The sequence below is a fragment of the Typopeltis vanoorti genome, chromosome 23 (genome assembly GCF_054136105.1).
Source record: "Typopeltis vanoorti isolate ZY-2024b chromosome 23, IOZ_Tvanoo_1.0, whole genome shotgun sequence".
NCBI classification, from domain to species: Eukaryota; Metazoa; Arthropoda; class Arachnida; order Uropygi; family Thelyphonidae; genus Typopeltis; species Typopeltis vanoorti.
Genome location: NC_143571.1, coordinates 83,665,857 through 83,682,324, shown reverse-complemented (window position 1 = coordinate 83,682,324; position 16,468 = coordinate 83,665,857). Strand labels below are relative to the sequence as shown.

Genomic DNA, 16,468 nt, shown 5'->3' with positions numbered 1-16,468 from the left:
TATTTGGCAGCGTTTCAAGAGCTCTGTTCCAGCTGTGAACAGACATGTTTTATATCACCACGGTGAGGATAGATTCGCTCGCTACACTCACCGAGATGTGGCTCGGTTGTTCAAAACTGTCATTATATATGACTAGTGTAAACACCGCACTGATGCCATCTCCATGCCACACGCACAGTCTCAGGTATCGCTTAATCATTAATAAGATAGTTAAAATGATTTCTTGAGAATGATTAAAATGATTTCATGAACAAACTGAAAACATTAAAATGGAGATTAGTTGGTAGGGTTTTAAAAGAAGTGAACAATTCCGGATGTACAGAATATCCTCACCAGTAAAGAGAACAACTTACTTCGACTTTAATTATTTTAATATTTTAAAGCATTTAATTAATAACATTTTTGTATTTTAACATAGGAGCAAAAGATTTTCAATTATTATTGAGTAGTTTAGAGCGAAGCAAAATGGCAAGCAGAGCAGGACTACGCCCCTTAAAACCAATTATTTCGATTGTGATCTTCATACACCTCAACACTGAAAAATTAGTAAAGCGCGTTGTATAATATTTCACTTTTTCCATCTTAACTGCAGCCGCAAGAAACATCAAACTGCGGTGTTCTATTATTAGTTGCTTTAACGTAACAATAATTATTAACTAAGAAATCAAAAATTCCTCTATTTCTTTATTTTCCCCAATAAAAGTTTTTTGGGGTTGCTTTCTTTCCTTTCAAGATTTTATGAAATATAAAAAAAAGATGCATTTGACACGACTGGTTTTTCAGGAAGTGTCGTCAAGATGGTTATTTCCCCAAACTCATCACAAAGTGACCTAAAAAAAATACCGCTGTCCTAACTTCAAAGAACTGCAAAACTAGCAACTGTCAAAGCAATTTGTTTGCAATGCATGTGCGTCCTTTTCCCTTGTACGTTTTTATAGAATTTAGATTTTTTATCGCTGTTAAAAACGTCTCCTTAATACGGGCATCCTTAAGACTTTGAGCTAGTCCTTACGATGCTCGTCGAGCTGTAACTATACTCAGCATTTATGGTTGTGCTACACACACACACACACGCACGCATATCAGGGAACGTTCCAGTTGTCGGATTATATTCTTTGTTCAGCAACTAGTTGATGTTTTTTTTTTTTTTTGTAAGCGTAAACGTCATAGAAAAAGTTTCAATCTTATATATTCGTTGCTTATTCCCTCAGAATTTTAACGACGACTTTACAGACGACGAAAAAAATTTTATTCTCTTAAGAAAAGCAATTTTTGTTTCTATTTCGCTGGATTCTTTGCTTTACAGAAAACAACTTCGTAACTGGAGCCACACGATGCAGACTTAAAAAAAAAAAAGAAACGCAATCTCTTAAAGGGAATCTCTGCTGGTTATTTCTGTAATATTATAAGTCAAACTTTAAGCGCTCTTCATCCCACATATACGGGGTGAGATGATGAAGTAAGAAGATTGGCTCCATTATGAAGCACATCACGATCAGAGTGCTTCCTAGATGTCTGAATACATTTCGGACCAAGATTAATGTGAAAGCGTATGCAGATCGGATTTGTTGTTCTTTTCAAATTACAGAGAAAAAAAGCAACAGTTATGAGGACAGTATATTTTGTGTGAAATTTCATGTCGTCCTCTAATGGCTGATTTGTCTGTTTTGCTATTATTATTCTTTTTTGTTGAGCGAATGTTTGATGCTTTCTTTATACAAATGAGTGACAAATTAAATAGAGAACAGAAAGCGGTTTCAACACTTCGGTCACATTCAGGAAATCGATGTTCAAATTACAAGAACGAAAGTTAAGATGCATTTTGATTTATGTGAATCTCACCACAACACTGTTCTTTAGTATACTCGGTGACTTAAAGGTTAAATAAATCAGGGTCTCTACTCTAGGCAATTAATCCACTTCAAACTTACAATAAGTAGGGTTCTTATCTTATCGAGAGAATTCACTACCACCTAAAGGAATTCACAAACAGCCCATACTGGGATTCGAATCCATAGCTTATTGGTTTCCGATTGAAGCCATTTAGTTCAAATCTGGAAATGACTCAATGTCCAGATTTGATGTGTATGAAGAGATACAATGCTTCTCTCCGCTGAAAAGTCCAACAGCTACACTGAAATGAACTATATTAAAGGACCCTGCTTTCATTTCATAATGATAGTCAGAAAATAACGCCACGGTTGACCTAGTGGTATATATATGAGCTCATTATTCAACAAGCTGCGGGTTCTCATCCTGTCTCGGGCATGAATATTTATGATTGTCTTTAGATAGTAGATGAATTTCATCTCCCCGTTGTAAGATCCTATCCTAATTGCTGGGGACTGAAGTGGTTTAGATAAGTTCCATGTTTAGTTTCTAGATTAGGGTTTCCCGACTATGTAATAACATAGTAAAAATAAATATAATTCTTAACGCTGTCACTTGGCAGGAGTCACATGAAAACAACTTTCTCTGATACTAAACATGCCTGGCATTTAATTCCTTAAATTAAATTAATTATTAAGTGATTCGATATATTTCAGCAGTTTGCAAATATTTCTATATAAAAAATTGAAGTCGAAGAAATTTGAGTTGAAATTTGAGATAATTTGAGATGAAAAAGAATATGTTTAAAAAATTCTCTTCCAGTCGTTATCTTTCGCAAATCTCAAATTCAGCTTTTTCTTAAATTCGTACCTGTATTTGTAAATACATATAACCTAATACTACATGCGGTCTTTTTTGGAAGAGATACCAGATGTTTTTGACATAATATTTGAACTTTTATAACAAAACTTGTTGTATTCTTCCTTTCCTATGTTTTTTTGATATAATATTTATCTAAAATTTATTATTTTCCATAACTGAAGTCACAAATGTATATGTAGTTTACGTTTTGCGAAATGCCTGTTGCTTTTGGTGCGATATTCGTCAGGTTCATAAAGTATAGGACAGCGTGCATGCCCTCTAAGACAAGAAAGTGCTCCCTATCTATTTCTACAGTCAATACTATTAAAGGTTTTTTAATTTCAAGTTTTTTAATTTGGAATAATCATCTCTTCATCATATGACAGATTTTGTAAAAAAGTTTCTGTTCTTGATATTCTTTATGGTGTAATCTCTCTTTCTTTCTCTCTCTCTCTAATTCTTGCAATCCTCTTGGATATATAAAATAAGATATAATTCTAACAACGCAATAGGTATTTTTGTAATTTAACATAATCTCCATTAGTATGTTATTCAGCAGAGGATCAGTGTCATTCAGAATTCCAAGCAAACATTTTGTTTGACTTCGAACTGAAAGTGATACTTGCCTTCTGAAATATGTATTTTTGTAAATATTTAAATGTTGGTGCATAAAGCTTAAATAAACGATTAAGAAAAAAGCTAAAAATGTCTCATTTTCCTGATTTTAGTACACTGATAACCGTATTGAATTAAGGCTAAGAAGTTTCCCTGCTAAATAACCTTTTCACACCAGAGGACGCCTTTGTATATCAATTACGTAATTCTCTCAAGAAATCAACACGTTATTTCGAGAAGTATCGTTCTGTTGTAGTAGGAATTACAATGGATTTCAATACATTTTATTTCCCATTTAATAGCACATGAAGGATATAGAAGACACGTGATAATAGATTTTCTGTTCATTCACGCTGCAAGAACTTTCTAGTTCTAAGCAAGTACTGAAATCGGGTTTGCCTGTGATATACAGTATAGGTTAGAAGACAATTACGTAGTTTTAACAAAGTAAGTAAAATTGCTGCTGATTAGACTTTCAATTTGAAGAATATTCGTATACAAAACGGGTGTGACAAATCGAGCATTCTATATGTAATATACAACCATAGAATTAACTATAAAAGCAGCATTGTGTTTATTTTATCTTTTTATTAAAAAAAATTAAATTTAAAAAGAAAGAAAGAAAACGCAAAACAAAATTGTCTAGGGCGTATGAAAGCTTCCCTAAACAAAATAATATAATATAATAAACAATATTATATTATGATATTTAAATAAACAGTGCTTACCTTTCTGTTTCCGCTTCTTTTTGATTTTCATTGAAATGACTATTACAATGGCTATTATAACCAATGCTATAACTACGCCGATTAGTAATCCGAGAACAGGCCTGATAATGATTATACCCTGCATACCTAAAAACAAAAATAAAGCTTGGCATGAGCTACCAAAACCACTTGGCATATGTTATCGAAAAATAAATTGCCATTGCTCGAATATTCATTTCACCACTGTTCTTTACAAAGCAAAATTTTTATGGCGAGTAATGTACTATGTGATGATGATCAGCCCAGCAAGTTTTTCTACCCATTAAACAGTGAGTCTCCGGTTAAGGAGGACTATTTCTCTCATTAAGCCCAGTTCATCTTGGAAGAGCGTTTGTTCACTTGATTAAATAAAAGTGGAAGATAATTACAAAATATATATTTATTATATACATTATTAAATACTACATAATTTCCGCCATTGTTCAGGCACTTATCATAACGAGACACCAAGAGTTGTATACCTTCGTCGAAAAAGGTTGCCGCCAGGGACACAAATACGTGGGTGTTGACTGCTGCTTTGATCTCATCGTCGTCTTGAAACCGCTGGCAACCAAGGAAAGATTTCAGATTTTGGAACATGAAATATTCCATCATCCCCCATATAGTCAGGACTATATGGGGGATGATGGAATTGTTCCAAGCTGAAGGTGGCGAGAAGTTGTTGTGTTACGCCGGCCGTGCGTGGGCGGACGTTATCATGAATCAAAATAACGCTCCTGGTAGGCATGCCACGTCGTTTATTCTGGATCGCACGACGCAGTTTCTTAAGGGTTTGGCAGTAGATACTTGCCTTGATTGTTGAGCTTTGACCCAAGAAGTCTACCAGCAAAAAAAAAAGTCTAACCCATCTTCGTACCATTGAATCACTCATTGCGTGTTCTTCATAAACCGCAATAATTTGCGGATGAATATCAGCTGCTTTAACGTTCTTCTCATTCAAGAAACGGATAACTGACCTAATTTCACATGCGGCGGGCGATTCGATTTTCTTAGACATTATAAACACACACACACACACACACACACACACACACACACACACACACACACACACACACACACACACACACACACACACACACACACACACACACACACACACACACACACACACCAAGAAGCATACGCACTGCGAGAATGTCTGACATTGGCACCAACGCCTTGCTAAGGAATCAACAAACTCAGCACGCATGCGCACCATTGCGATCGTAGCGCTGCAGCAAAAATATATATAAACGGAACTTACTTTCTGGATGTCCCTCGTATATATATACATGTATATATGTATATATATATATGTATATATAGGGTGGTGAGATGCGGTGATTAATACCCTTGTAGGGTAATGGATGGCAATGCTGTAGCCAATGAAGTTCTAACTGAGGCACGGCTATTGCTGTTACCCTCCTGCCATGATTAGAGCTTTAATAGCACAATAACACCTTATCCCTACACTGTCCTCTACAGATAGCGGGGAATATGAAAAGCATTCTTGCTTCGCCCCTTTAAGCCAGTCCTTTTAAGGACTTAAAAAAAATATAAATATATATATATATATATATATATATATATATATATATATATATATATATATATATATATATATATATATATATATATATATATATATATATATATATATATAGTGTATGTTTCATTTATTTTTGCAAACTTCGGAAACCCTGATCTAAAGACCAAAAATATGGAACTTTCTAAGCCACTCCAAGTCTCCAATAAGAGTGGCGATAGTGTCACACCGGGCAATGACAATCATCTACCTCCTAATCTCCCAACTTACTCGAAAACATAACTCATCTTTCTGTGTGCTATTTATCAATGACTACTTGAAATATGGAAAGTATACTGTATTTAAATTAAATCAACACCATAAAAATCAAATCTTTCAGGATCTATAAAAACAAAGATTATTTAATCGTTTGAGAAGTAAGTTTTATGTCATGTATATTGCCATTATATTATTGACGAGTAGCATTTATTTTTATTTGTCTTAGAAATAATAACATGATTTATATTTTACTTATAAATCTTTATTTCTAAGTTTTTCGATAATTTTGTATAATATTTTTCTACATTCCGTACAATTATGGACTCTTACAAATAATTTCTACAATTCCACAACTCAGCTTTTTAGCGTTCGATATGTATTAATATTACAATATTGGCTTCGACTACTGGTGGGCAATGCAGTCAAAAAATTCTTTAAGAATAGTTTCTTAGGAACTGCAAATGCAATAACATTCTGGAGAGAGAGGGAGGTGCTACTGGTAGATTACAGAGATGGTTTATATTAATCGGACGAATGTCTGTGGTTTGGTAAGTATGTGTAATGTAAATGATGAGAACCACCGTTAACTTACATTAATTCAAATGAATTCACATAAATTATCGCTTCTGATCAAATTTAACAAGCATAGCTAATCTGTTAATTAGGGTTGCCAAAGTGAAATGAATTCATTCAATGAGTGCAGTGTAGAATATGATTCCTGCAGAAAGGGAATTCTGGAACAACATCCTAATAGGCGTGAATATTATATTAGAACTTGTGTATCCAAATGAAAATTGGCTGGAACGCAAGATTTCTATTTCAGTTAAGCTGATATTCACGCGACTAGTACTAGAAAGCCCTCATTATCTTGCAAGATGCCATCGAACGAAAAGGCGCGGAATACTAAACATGTAAAAAGAGTTTTGCCTACTTTCTTTGTGATGAAAAAGGAATTAGACAATCTATTTCATTTTATTTAGGTCAGTTGCAACTTAAATCTGATCACGATGCCACTGACAAAGACTACCACGAATTACCTTAGGCTTAGCCTTATCCTGAATTTTATTATTCACAATCCATTTAATGTAAATATAAATAGTTCAATATACATAATTTTTATATATTATTATATATTTAATATATTACATGGGATTATAGGTATATATGATGATTCAAAGACAAAGCTTTAGGCAATTTGGTCAAGTGTTTAGTGACGTTAACTCAAGGATCAAAAATCATGAAAAACAGCTTTGTAGCATAAATGATTACTTTAATTTTTCTGTTCTGCCTTTTAATCAATCCCAGAGGTTATTAAAATTAAACTGACATATCTGAAGGAACAAAAATTTAAAAAAAAATCTGAAGAGTTTGAACCTCTACAGTGTAATCGTAAGAAAGTCATTTGGTTATAAAAATCTGGGTTTGAATCCCCTTTAGTAAACAAAAAAAAAACAATCACAAGATCACTCTTCGCATAGCAATGGGATTTTCATTCGTCAAACGAACGAACAAACCAGCAAGAAAAACATGCACACACGCACGCACACAAATTAGCAGTCATAATATACTGGTCTCACAACCATAAAATCTGCGATCATAATTCATTCCAACTAATCTGACCCATCCTATTCAACATTCAACAATTCAATAGAAACATTGAATTGTTTGGCAACTTGCTTTTGAAGTAATATTACAAAACTAGAGTTAGGTATCTTACTGAAAAACTCAATGTACACTCATCATCATCAAATTCCTGACATGTACCCTCAAGGGGTGTAGTACACTGTACATTCAAAACTTAAGGATGAACACTATTTCTGAAGATTACAACCGCAATTTCATCCGAATAAAATTGTATCAATTTGCATAACAGACGATTTCGAGTAGAAAGTGGGTACACATTCAAATTTTCGAATCAGGCGCAAAGGGGTCACGTGGTAGCACTTAACAGAATAAAAGGCAAAAGGCAGCGCTAACGAATTGTGTTTGAAGGAAGTTATTTTCGTGAAGAAGTAAAGTTGTAAACTGGGATGTCTCGTAATATCCCAAAGACATCATCTAGATGATTTCACGCAGGGAAGATTTATTGGAAAGCATGAAGAAGGCAGCAAAATTATCGATATTGCAAAGAAAGTTTGGAATCTCACATAGCATTGTATCCAGGCTCTGGACAGAGTTTCAAACCATCAACGCATCAGCATTCAAACCTGATCCATTTTAGCACAGTGACGCGGATATCTCGACGTCTTGTAGCAAAACATCTGCGACAATTAGGTCCATACGCTCCAAAGCGTGTAGTTTGCGTCTCTTTACCCACAGAGCATCTTAGACCACGTATTCAGCGATGTTTTATGCATAAAAATTGGACAAGACACCAATGAGCTAATGTACTCTTTACAAATAAGAGAGTCGTTTTGGTCTTTCCTCCAATTCTAGACAATCGCACTAATATTAGATATCGAATCTGTTACAACTTTCGAACTACATAACTCATTTAGTTTTTAATTTTTGAATCAGCATCTGTATATCATGAGAAATAAACATACCAGGAAGTTATCGGTGCTTTTGAAACAGCATATGTGACGAAGCCAGGAGCGCATCCATTGACTGTAATCCATTGACGGGTGAATTCTTCATGCGGAAATTGTCAACCATGGGGAAAAGCCTGAGCATGTTCAGTACCGAAGATTAAATCAGAAAGCAGGAATTTGAAAGAAAGAAACACGCGAAGAGTTAAGTCCTGAAAGACGATACCCTCTCACTTGATCATCGACGATTTATTCGAGTACTTCGTACTCGTACTTCTTGGCATAAATGAAGTTTCGATTCATCTCTAGAGTCGATGATTTTTAGCACTTCAAGAGGATAAGCTTACTTTAATTAACCTAGCGGTCACAAATAAAGGTGACCTTAGAAACTTATTTTGGCCCTCAATTTGTGTTTGAAAAGGAAAACATATGCGAGTCGGAGATTGTACTTTTATGCTGAGCACATCACTAACGTGCTCAGCACTCACCGTCACTGTAAGATGAATTATAATTCATCTGACGGTGAAAACAATTACTAATCATACTCATGGAATTCCAGCATATCCATAGAAACTGCATTTGCCTCATTTTTATTTTATTTTACGAGTATATGCTAGCTCTAGTGGCTGCTCAAGGTGCACTTTTTAACATATAGTTGTAGTCTATGTAGAATATTATCAATTGTAGAAACAAAAACTGGAGTGAACGACATTAAACGAACGACACACATATTCAGCATACACATCAGAGATTCGGGGTTCTTCTAAATGGTTTTCTTATCCTATATGCACCTGTTTGAATAAATTTCGCTGTTCGCTATTCTCGACTATGATTCCCCCTGAAAAAGAATCATAGTCGTGAATGTCCTCTGAGATTTCACTGCGTCATGTTTCTCACGTGGTTTATATGAACCAGAATACACATAGCTTTTTTTCTTGTTAAGTCCTTGTCGAAGTGGACATGTAATGCTTACTTCGATATTATCGATGAAAGCCTTTTTTCAGTAACTTCCAGAATACAGCATATATGCAGATGCGAAATGAAACGCGAATCGGCATGGTTGATGAGATGAAAAAAAGGTAATATAAATGCTACGTTACACCAAATATTCCACCGAATATTTGCCGAGGAAAATGGAGTATTCAGTGATGTTATTTACGAGTAGCCGAAATATTCAAATATCGCTCAAATATATCCCAAACATTTCACGAAAGATCAAAAAACACAGTTTATGATGGACTCTCGGCTCCTTAGATATATGGCATAGACTGTAGAGAAAAATAAATTTCTTAACAGAGTCCATAGTAAAAAATAGGATATCACTTTACTTGCGAAACCAAGATATCATTTGATGAAGTGGGAGCATCCAGGATTTCCAGAAGATTTAATATACGAGAGTGGCTAAATCAGTTAATCGATCTTATACTGAAGTGAATGGATTATCGTCCTTGAAATTAGGGATTTCACTTCTTGATAAATAAGCACGCAGGCCAGAAAACCACATGCAGATAGTAAACATAATACGGTTTCATATCTTAGCTGCTCCTCTTATTATTACAAACAACAACAGAATCCCATCTGTCCCAGGCAGGAAGAAAAATGATGGTTTCACTCATTTAGAATAGCCAATGGCATTTGTAGCAAAGTTTATGAAGAATAGAATGCAGTCAGCACTGCATCACATTGAATCCACTGCATGATACAATGGCAACGTTTATGAGGGACAAAAAAGGAAAAGAAAAGACGATATTTCTCTCAGGGGAAATCGCACCTCACAACACAGTGGACTTAAGAGCTGTTGAAAAATTTTGTATTGCGTATTATGAACTGTTCTGTTTTGAGTCCTCCTGTTTGACCTAACGATTATCACCTGTTTAGCTGTCTTAAGATCTTTTCAGTGGCTGCTAATTTCAAACAAATTTTGTACAAAGCGATGTTCGAAAAAGGTTATTAATACCGTATCAGTAATACAGGAATTCTGTATTACTGATACGGTATTAATGGAAAGGAAATCGAACTTGCAGAATAACTGGAAAAGTACCATGTGGACATAATTGGCATTACAAAGACAATGAAGAAAAAAAAGAGGTGAGATATTACTAAATAATAATTATAGGATGTTATTTTCAGGTAACACTGATCAAGAAAAGGAAGTGGTAGCGATAGCATTAAACACCAAACATGAAGATAAACTTCTTGATTGCAAGGCATTTTCAAGTATACTTATGTGCGCATACATAAAAATTGAGAAATGGACAATACGTAAAAGTGTTATAACTGAGTAATATTTAAGCTGTATATTTAAGTATATATTTAAGCTGTCAGTCAGCAATTAGAATTGAAGGAAATACAGGAAGATGGCTTAATGTAAAATCAGAGATAAGAGAAGGATGCACATTGTCTCCACTCTTATTCATCATTTATATGCATCTCATTATGAAAGAAAGTGGCATTAGGCCTGCTATTAGAATTAGGCCTGCTATTAGAATTAGGCCTAATGCCATTCTGAATGGAGATCCTATAGAACAAGCAAAATACTTCAGCTATTTAGGCACAGTTTTTAGTAAAAATGGCAGGTTAAATCTGAAAATAGACACTAAAATAAATAAAGTTGTTACGGTGGGTAGCCAGCTGAATAAATTTATATGGAATAAGAGAGAAATTAGCGAAAACACCAAACTAGCAGTATGTAGGACAGTGTTCAAACCAGTTTCAAGTTATGCATCTGAGAGTTGGGTTAGAAATAAAGCATTGATCAGAGACTAGAGACCACAGATATGAGGGCTCTGAGAAAAATTATGGGAGTGAACCAATGACAGAATCACATTAAAAATGAAGATATTAGAAAGGTACTTGACACTATGTGTATTCAAGAATGTGTGAAAGCAAAACTAATCTAAGATGGTATATTCACTTAAATAGAATGGGTGAAGAAAGGTGAGCAAAACAGGTGTTTGATGCCAAGATGCCACGAAAGAGACCCAGAGAAACACCAAGGTCTAGGTGGATTGATTCATTCAGAACTGCCTCAGAAGCACGAAAAATGTTAGTTATGACAATATTCGAGTGGTTACAAGTAATAGCGTAATTGAGAGGAAAATTGTTGATAGGAGATTAATAATAATGTAAACTTAATCATGTAGTGCTGTCATAGTAACCTGAATACCCCTTGGTGGAAATATCAGGAAATTGATGAAGATGATGATGATACTGTATTATCGTGCTGATGCCATACTGTAGCAAACGGTGCAATTACTTATATATTTTATTCCAGATAAATAACGTATCTTGTGTTCTTTCCCATTGCAGATAGTATATTAAATTTTTAAATGTATTTCAGTTTATTAATACTTTAAGACAAATTGCAACGACGACTTTTTGTAATCTGTTCTAACATGAGTGAAGGAAAAATTATTACATTGTCTTAGGATAGTGAACGATGCGTGCTCTGAAGTTACCTTAAGCTCCAATGGATTTAATTGCTCCTCGGAATATTTTAAATTAATCCTCAGTCAGCGTTATTTTGCTAGTATTCTTTTTTTTTTTTTTTTTATGGTCTCAAATTATAGACGTGTCATATTTCACACCAGAGATGGTTTTTGCATATTTGTATTACGTGAAATAAGGAGGTAATTATTGTTGTTCTATTTATTAATTGTGATTTGTTTTTTTTTAATTGCAGAAATTCTAGCATTACAAAAATGCTGGAGTGAAAATCCTAATCTTCCAGAGACAAACAGACAGAAGGACCGAAAAACACGTACACTTAAAAGACCACAATTAACAGACATAATATGCTGTCCTACTCAGCATTAGTTGGCTTCCTTTGAAATTCCAACTAGTCAGCTGCATGAGATCAACTAACTTGCTTTGGTTGAAAAGCAATGATAAAATTTCCTGTCTAAATGGTCTCCCCCCCCCCCCTCCTACACTACAAAGAGTATCGACTACACTAAAGGCTCGACTTAAAAATTTAAATAATCAATTAAAATTATATATATATATATATATATATATATATATATATATATATATATATATATATATATATATATATATATATATATATATATATATATATATATATATATATATATATATATAATTGTACACTTGTGCGTGATTCCACACACGCACAGGTGTACAACAATAGAACTTTAACTCGGACTGTAGTTCAAGCTCATAACTGTAATTTACAGTCGAATATTATGGCTTTATAATTGTATAGCTTTAGAGTGTGTCAATGTTAATTTAAGTGTCTTTTAATATCTTTCTATGTTCTTATCGCCTGATGAAGTCATTCTTGACGAAACATGTTGCGTTTTTTCAAATAAATGTCATTGTGTTATAATTCTCGGGTTTTAAGTCAGTTAATTTAGAAAAATGAATATATATATATATATATATATATATATATTCTCCGCCCATTGGATCTGATCCACGGAAGGAAAAACCTCAGTTTCTGGATAAAACTCACTTTGAGATCTAATAAACCAATGTTCAGTGAACAGGAGACTATAAAAAGTTTATGAACCTTTATGGGCGTTTCTAGCCTTCACTAGATTCCATTGTGGGTGTTTCTAGCCAAAGTTTACGTCTACGTTTTCAATTATACCATAGCCGATGTGATAAAAAGCCGAAACAAAGAATATACACTCGTAAATACGTAGAATGCTGGAAATTTAGATTTAAATAAAAATACATTTTCCCAGGAAAATATGTCACAATAAGCATTTAATTTTCATACTGTATATTTAATATTTTTAACAGATGAAAACGTGTCTAGCACTTATTAAATACATTCGTGCTATACTGTATGTATATTTCGAACATCTACATTATCTTTTCATTCCTTTCTCAGATCTCATCTCTGATTTGCGTTTTGTGCAGGTATATTTGTTATTGTCCATCTGCATTTCCTTCTTGCCGATCTTTGAATGCTATTAACTGGGAGATAGATATCGACTTGTGATACGCTTTATTGTCGTTGATAAGCCCTAAAGTCAAGTTCTCCATTATTGTAATCTTTTTAATGCATTCCTAAATAGTGAATACAATCAGGATTTTAATTAGAGGAAGATGATACAAATTAAGACTGGGACAGATACAAGCTTCTTAGACATCCAGTCTTTTTAAAAGGAATCACTCTAAACACAAAGTGCCCGAGGAAAGGTAATTAGAAAACTTTAAACAAATAATAAAAATGTTCATGATTGAAATGCTCCCTCTATTTTTCTACAACTAAATTTGTTTACTTGGTATTCCAACTCTTAGCCTCATTAAAGAGAACTTCTTTCGCTCATTATCTGCAACAATTGCTTTTGTTTTTAAAAACATTTTAAGTATTTAAATGAGAACAGCCAACTGTTCTCCCTCAGATCTTTTCAAGCTACTACCTCAAGCAATCCATGAAGAAGTGAGAATTTGATTAACTGTACGCCTAACTAATTATGGGGTTCTTCAGAAATGAAGCATTAAAACAGCAATAAAAAACAGCTTAGTTTTACCAAAGTGGTTTTCTAAATGGTATGCATGATTAAAAACATCCGTTAGCGGTTGAAAGAACTACATCACATCTCGTGATAAAGTTGTTAACCTCACATTAAACTATACAGTGCGAATTCAGTGAAAGATAAAACACTTTAATTGGTATCATTATCTTCGTTTAACCAAAGCTTTAAGACGATTCTTAATTATGGTGGTCTTTTTCTTAATTATTAAGTAAATTAGCAGAACTCTAGAAAAAAAAATATTAGATTTGTTTTACATTGAAATGCATGTTTATGCGCTAAACTGTACAGAGATTAAGATGGAGAATTGTAATTATTATAAAACTAATGTCGAATATTCGGCTTATTAAACACTAAGTAAGATATACCGTTAATCTCATTCTGTTGGCGTCTTATTCAATTATGAATATCATTTGCATACCATCAAAAGAAACAACTATTATTGTGCCATAAACAGTAGAAAGATAGTGAAGAACATTAAACTATAACGCTACCAATTAACAAGTAGCATTAGAATTGCTTACGTTTTTGCTTTCAACTGTTAAAAGTTTAGATTAAAGAATCACAGAGAAACAAAAAACAAAACGGGCATGTTGTGCCTAAAGTTGATCTCATATCTGGTATGTTAAACTTATCTCGGCTGGTATTTCTAGTATTCATGATGGCCAATGTAACACATCAATCCTTGCTTTATGCTAACATACATTGAAAATCTTTGGGTTTAATCCAACATTATTTAATCTTGTTTTCAACAGGCCGAAATGCAATCGAAAATTCACTCATTTTGTGCGAACTACCGATACTTCTGTGGTATGCTACAATCGTGTTGGACTTGGGGGGGGGGGGGGGATGCAGGAATTTCCATCGTGGAAAACGCAACTGAGTCTAAAATACATAATGCACAGTTGACTCAACTATTTATTTGGTGATAATTCAAACAATTCTAATTACAGCTCACAGTCGATGTCATTTATAACTCAATTGCAATGACTGTCCTTTCCTCTGTCAGCCATGATTTGTAGGCAAGGTCCACTTCACAATAACATGGAAAATGGCATATCCGGTAAACATAATTTTCTTTGATAAGATAATAACTAGAAAAAGATGAAATACTAACCTCCGCAACAAGTATACGTTCAATTAGCACGGAGAGCACATAGAATAGGTAATCCGTGTCCATAAGAGATATAAATTCCAGAAAACGTGGAATAGCTTAGAATTGTATATAAAATGGATTAAGTTAATATCATAATCACACTTCGGTGCATTATATACGAGTTTTTCTTTACTTCCACTGGTTACTACAGAGTTTGAATCATGCTTTAGGAGGAACTGTTATTAACAGATGTAGCGGGGAAGCATAGAGAACAACTGGAGCGTTCACAACCTGATTTTTAATATATATATATATAATTCTAGGCATTACGAACTCCTAAGTTAACTTACCCGTCAGCTTTTCCGCCCTTTGTAACGTAATGGCTGAAAGAATAACTGGTGCACTTCGTCCTTTTGAATTCCGAGAGTAAATGCTTAATTTCAGATTTGCTCCACTCGGTAATCCTTGGACTACAAACACAGGAAGTGGCGAACTTAAATTCTTTTTCATATTCGTCTGATCGGCTTCATAAACCTCGATGACGAAAACTTGAGTGAGTCCTCCATTGTAACCATCCATGCATTCCACATGAATGGATTCCTCTGTGTGATTTACAACAGTGCAATTGTGAACGGATTCTGGAGGACCTGAAAAAACAATTAACGTGTTAATTTTGGATCCAATACTAAATAAGACAAATATTTTAGTCATTAAATTTAGCATTGGTTAATTATAAGTCACGAAATTCGTTTTAATTATATTTATTAAACCCTATACATTATTATGAATAAAAACAATTTAATTTAATCAAAGAATCTGAAAATGTTATACATGTTTGGCAGCAGGAAGCAGTTTGGTACCGTGATAAACTGAACTTCAACTACCGGAAAATATACAATGCAAATAAACATATGATGACAACAAATACGAAGACAGGATGAACATAAACATATAAAGATAGTGAACACGGTGAAATTCGGTGTTTGGTCAACTATTAGTTTTTTTTTTTGTTGTTTTTTTTAAATATAGTTTATGAATCAACACTGCAACCTCTTAGGATGGAAGTTCTACGAGTGCTAAGTATGGAAGTTAATGACTGACTGCAATTAGAAGAATTAGAGGACCCATATTTGACAGTTATAGATTTATTATTACCGATCAATCACTTTTATTCGCTTCTTTTCCTCCTTTGCTTCTAATGAAACCGCAGAGATGTTTGCGGGGGAGAAAAATATATTCAGGGCTCAATCAGAATATCGATAAAATTGGAATAAAATGAAAGAAGAATGGCGTCTTCCCAACAAAACACACATTACTCACAAATAATAGCGATACTAATCTTTGTTTTTATTTTAACTATTTAAAAAACCTTGTATTCGAGCCAAAATCAATATTTACCAATCATACCACTGGGCTCGACTATCACAAGTAATTATTTAGCTTCGAATATGGTGTATTGGACTGAAACACATAGC

At 33.9% G+C, this 16,468-nt stretch overlaps 1 protein-coding gene across 1 annotated transcript in view; it reads right to left on the bottom strand.

Moving 5' to 3' along the window:
- Positions 1 to 16,468, bottom strand: part of LOC150094041 (protein turtle-like) — a 138,016-nt gene that overhangs the window by 22,216 nt on the left and 99,332 nt on the right. Inside the window, exons 8-9 of the mRNA XM_090412941.1 lie at positions 15,344 to 15,640; positions 4,035 to 4,160 (exon numbers count right to left, since the gene is read on the bottom strand). Coding sequence (XP_090269067.1) covers positions 4,035 to 4,160; positions 15,344 to 15,640 — 423 coding nt within the window. The remainder of the gene's footprint in view (positions 1 to 4,034; positions 4,161 to 15,343; positions 15,641 to 16,468) is intronic.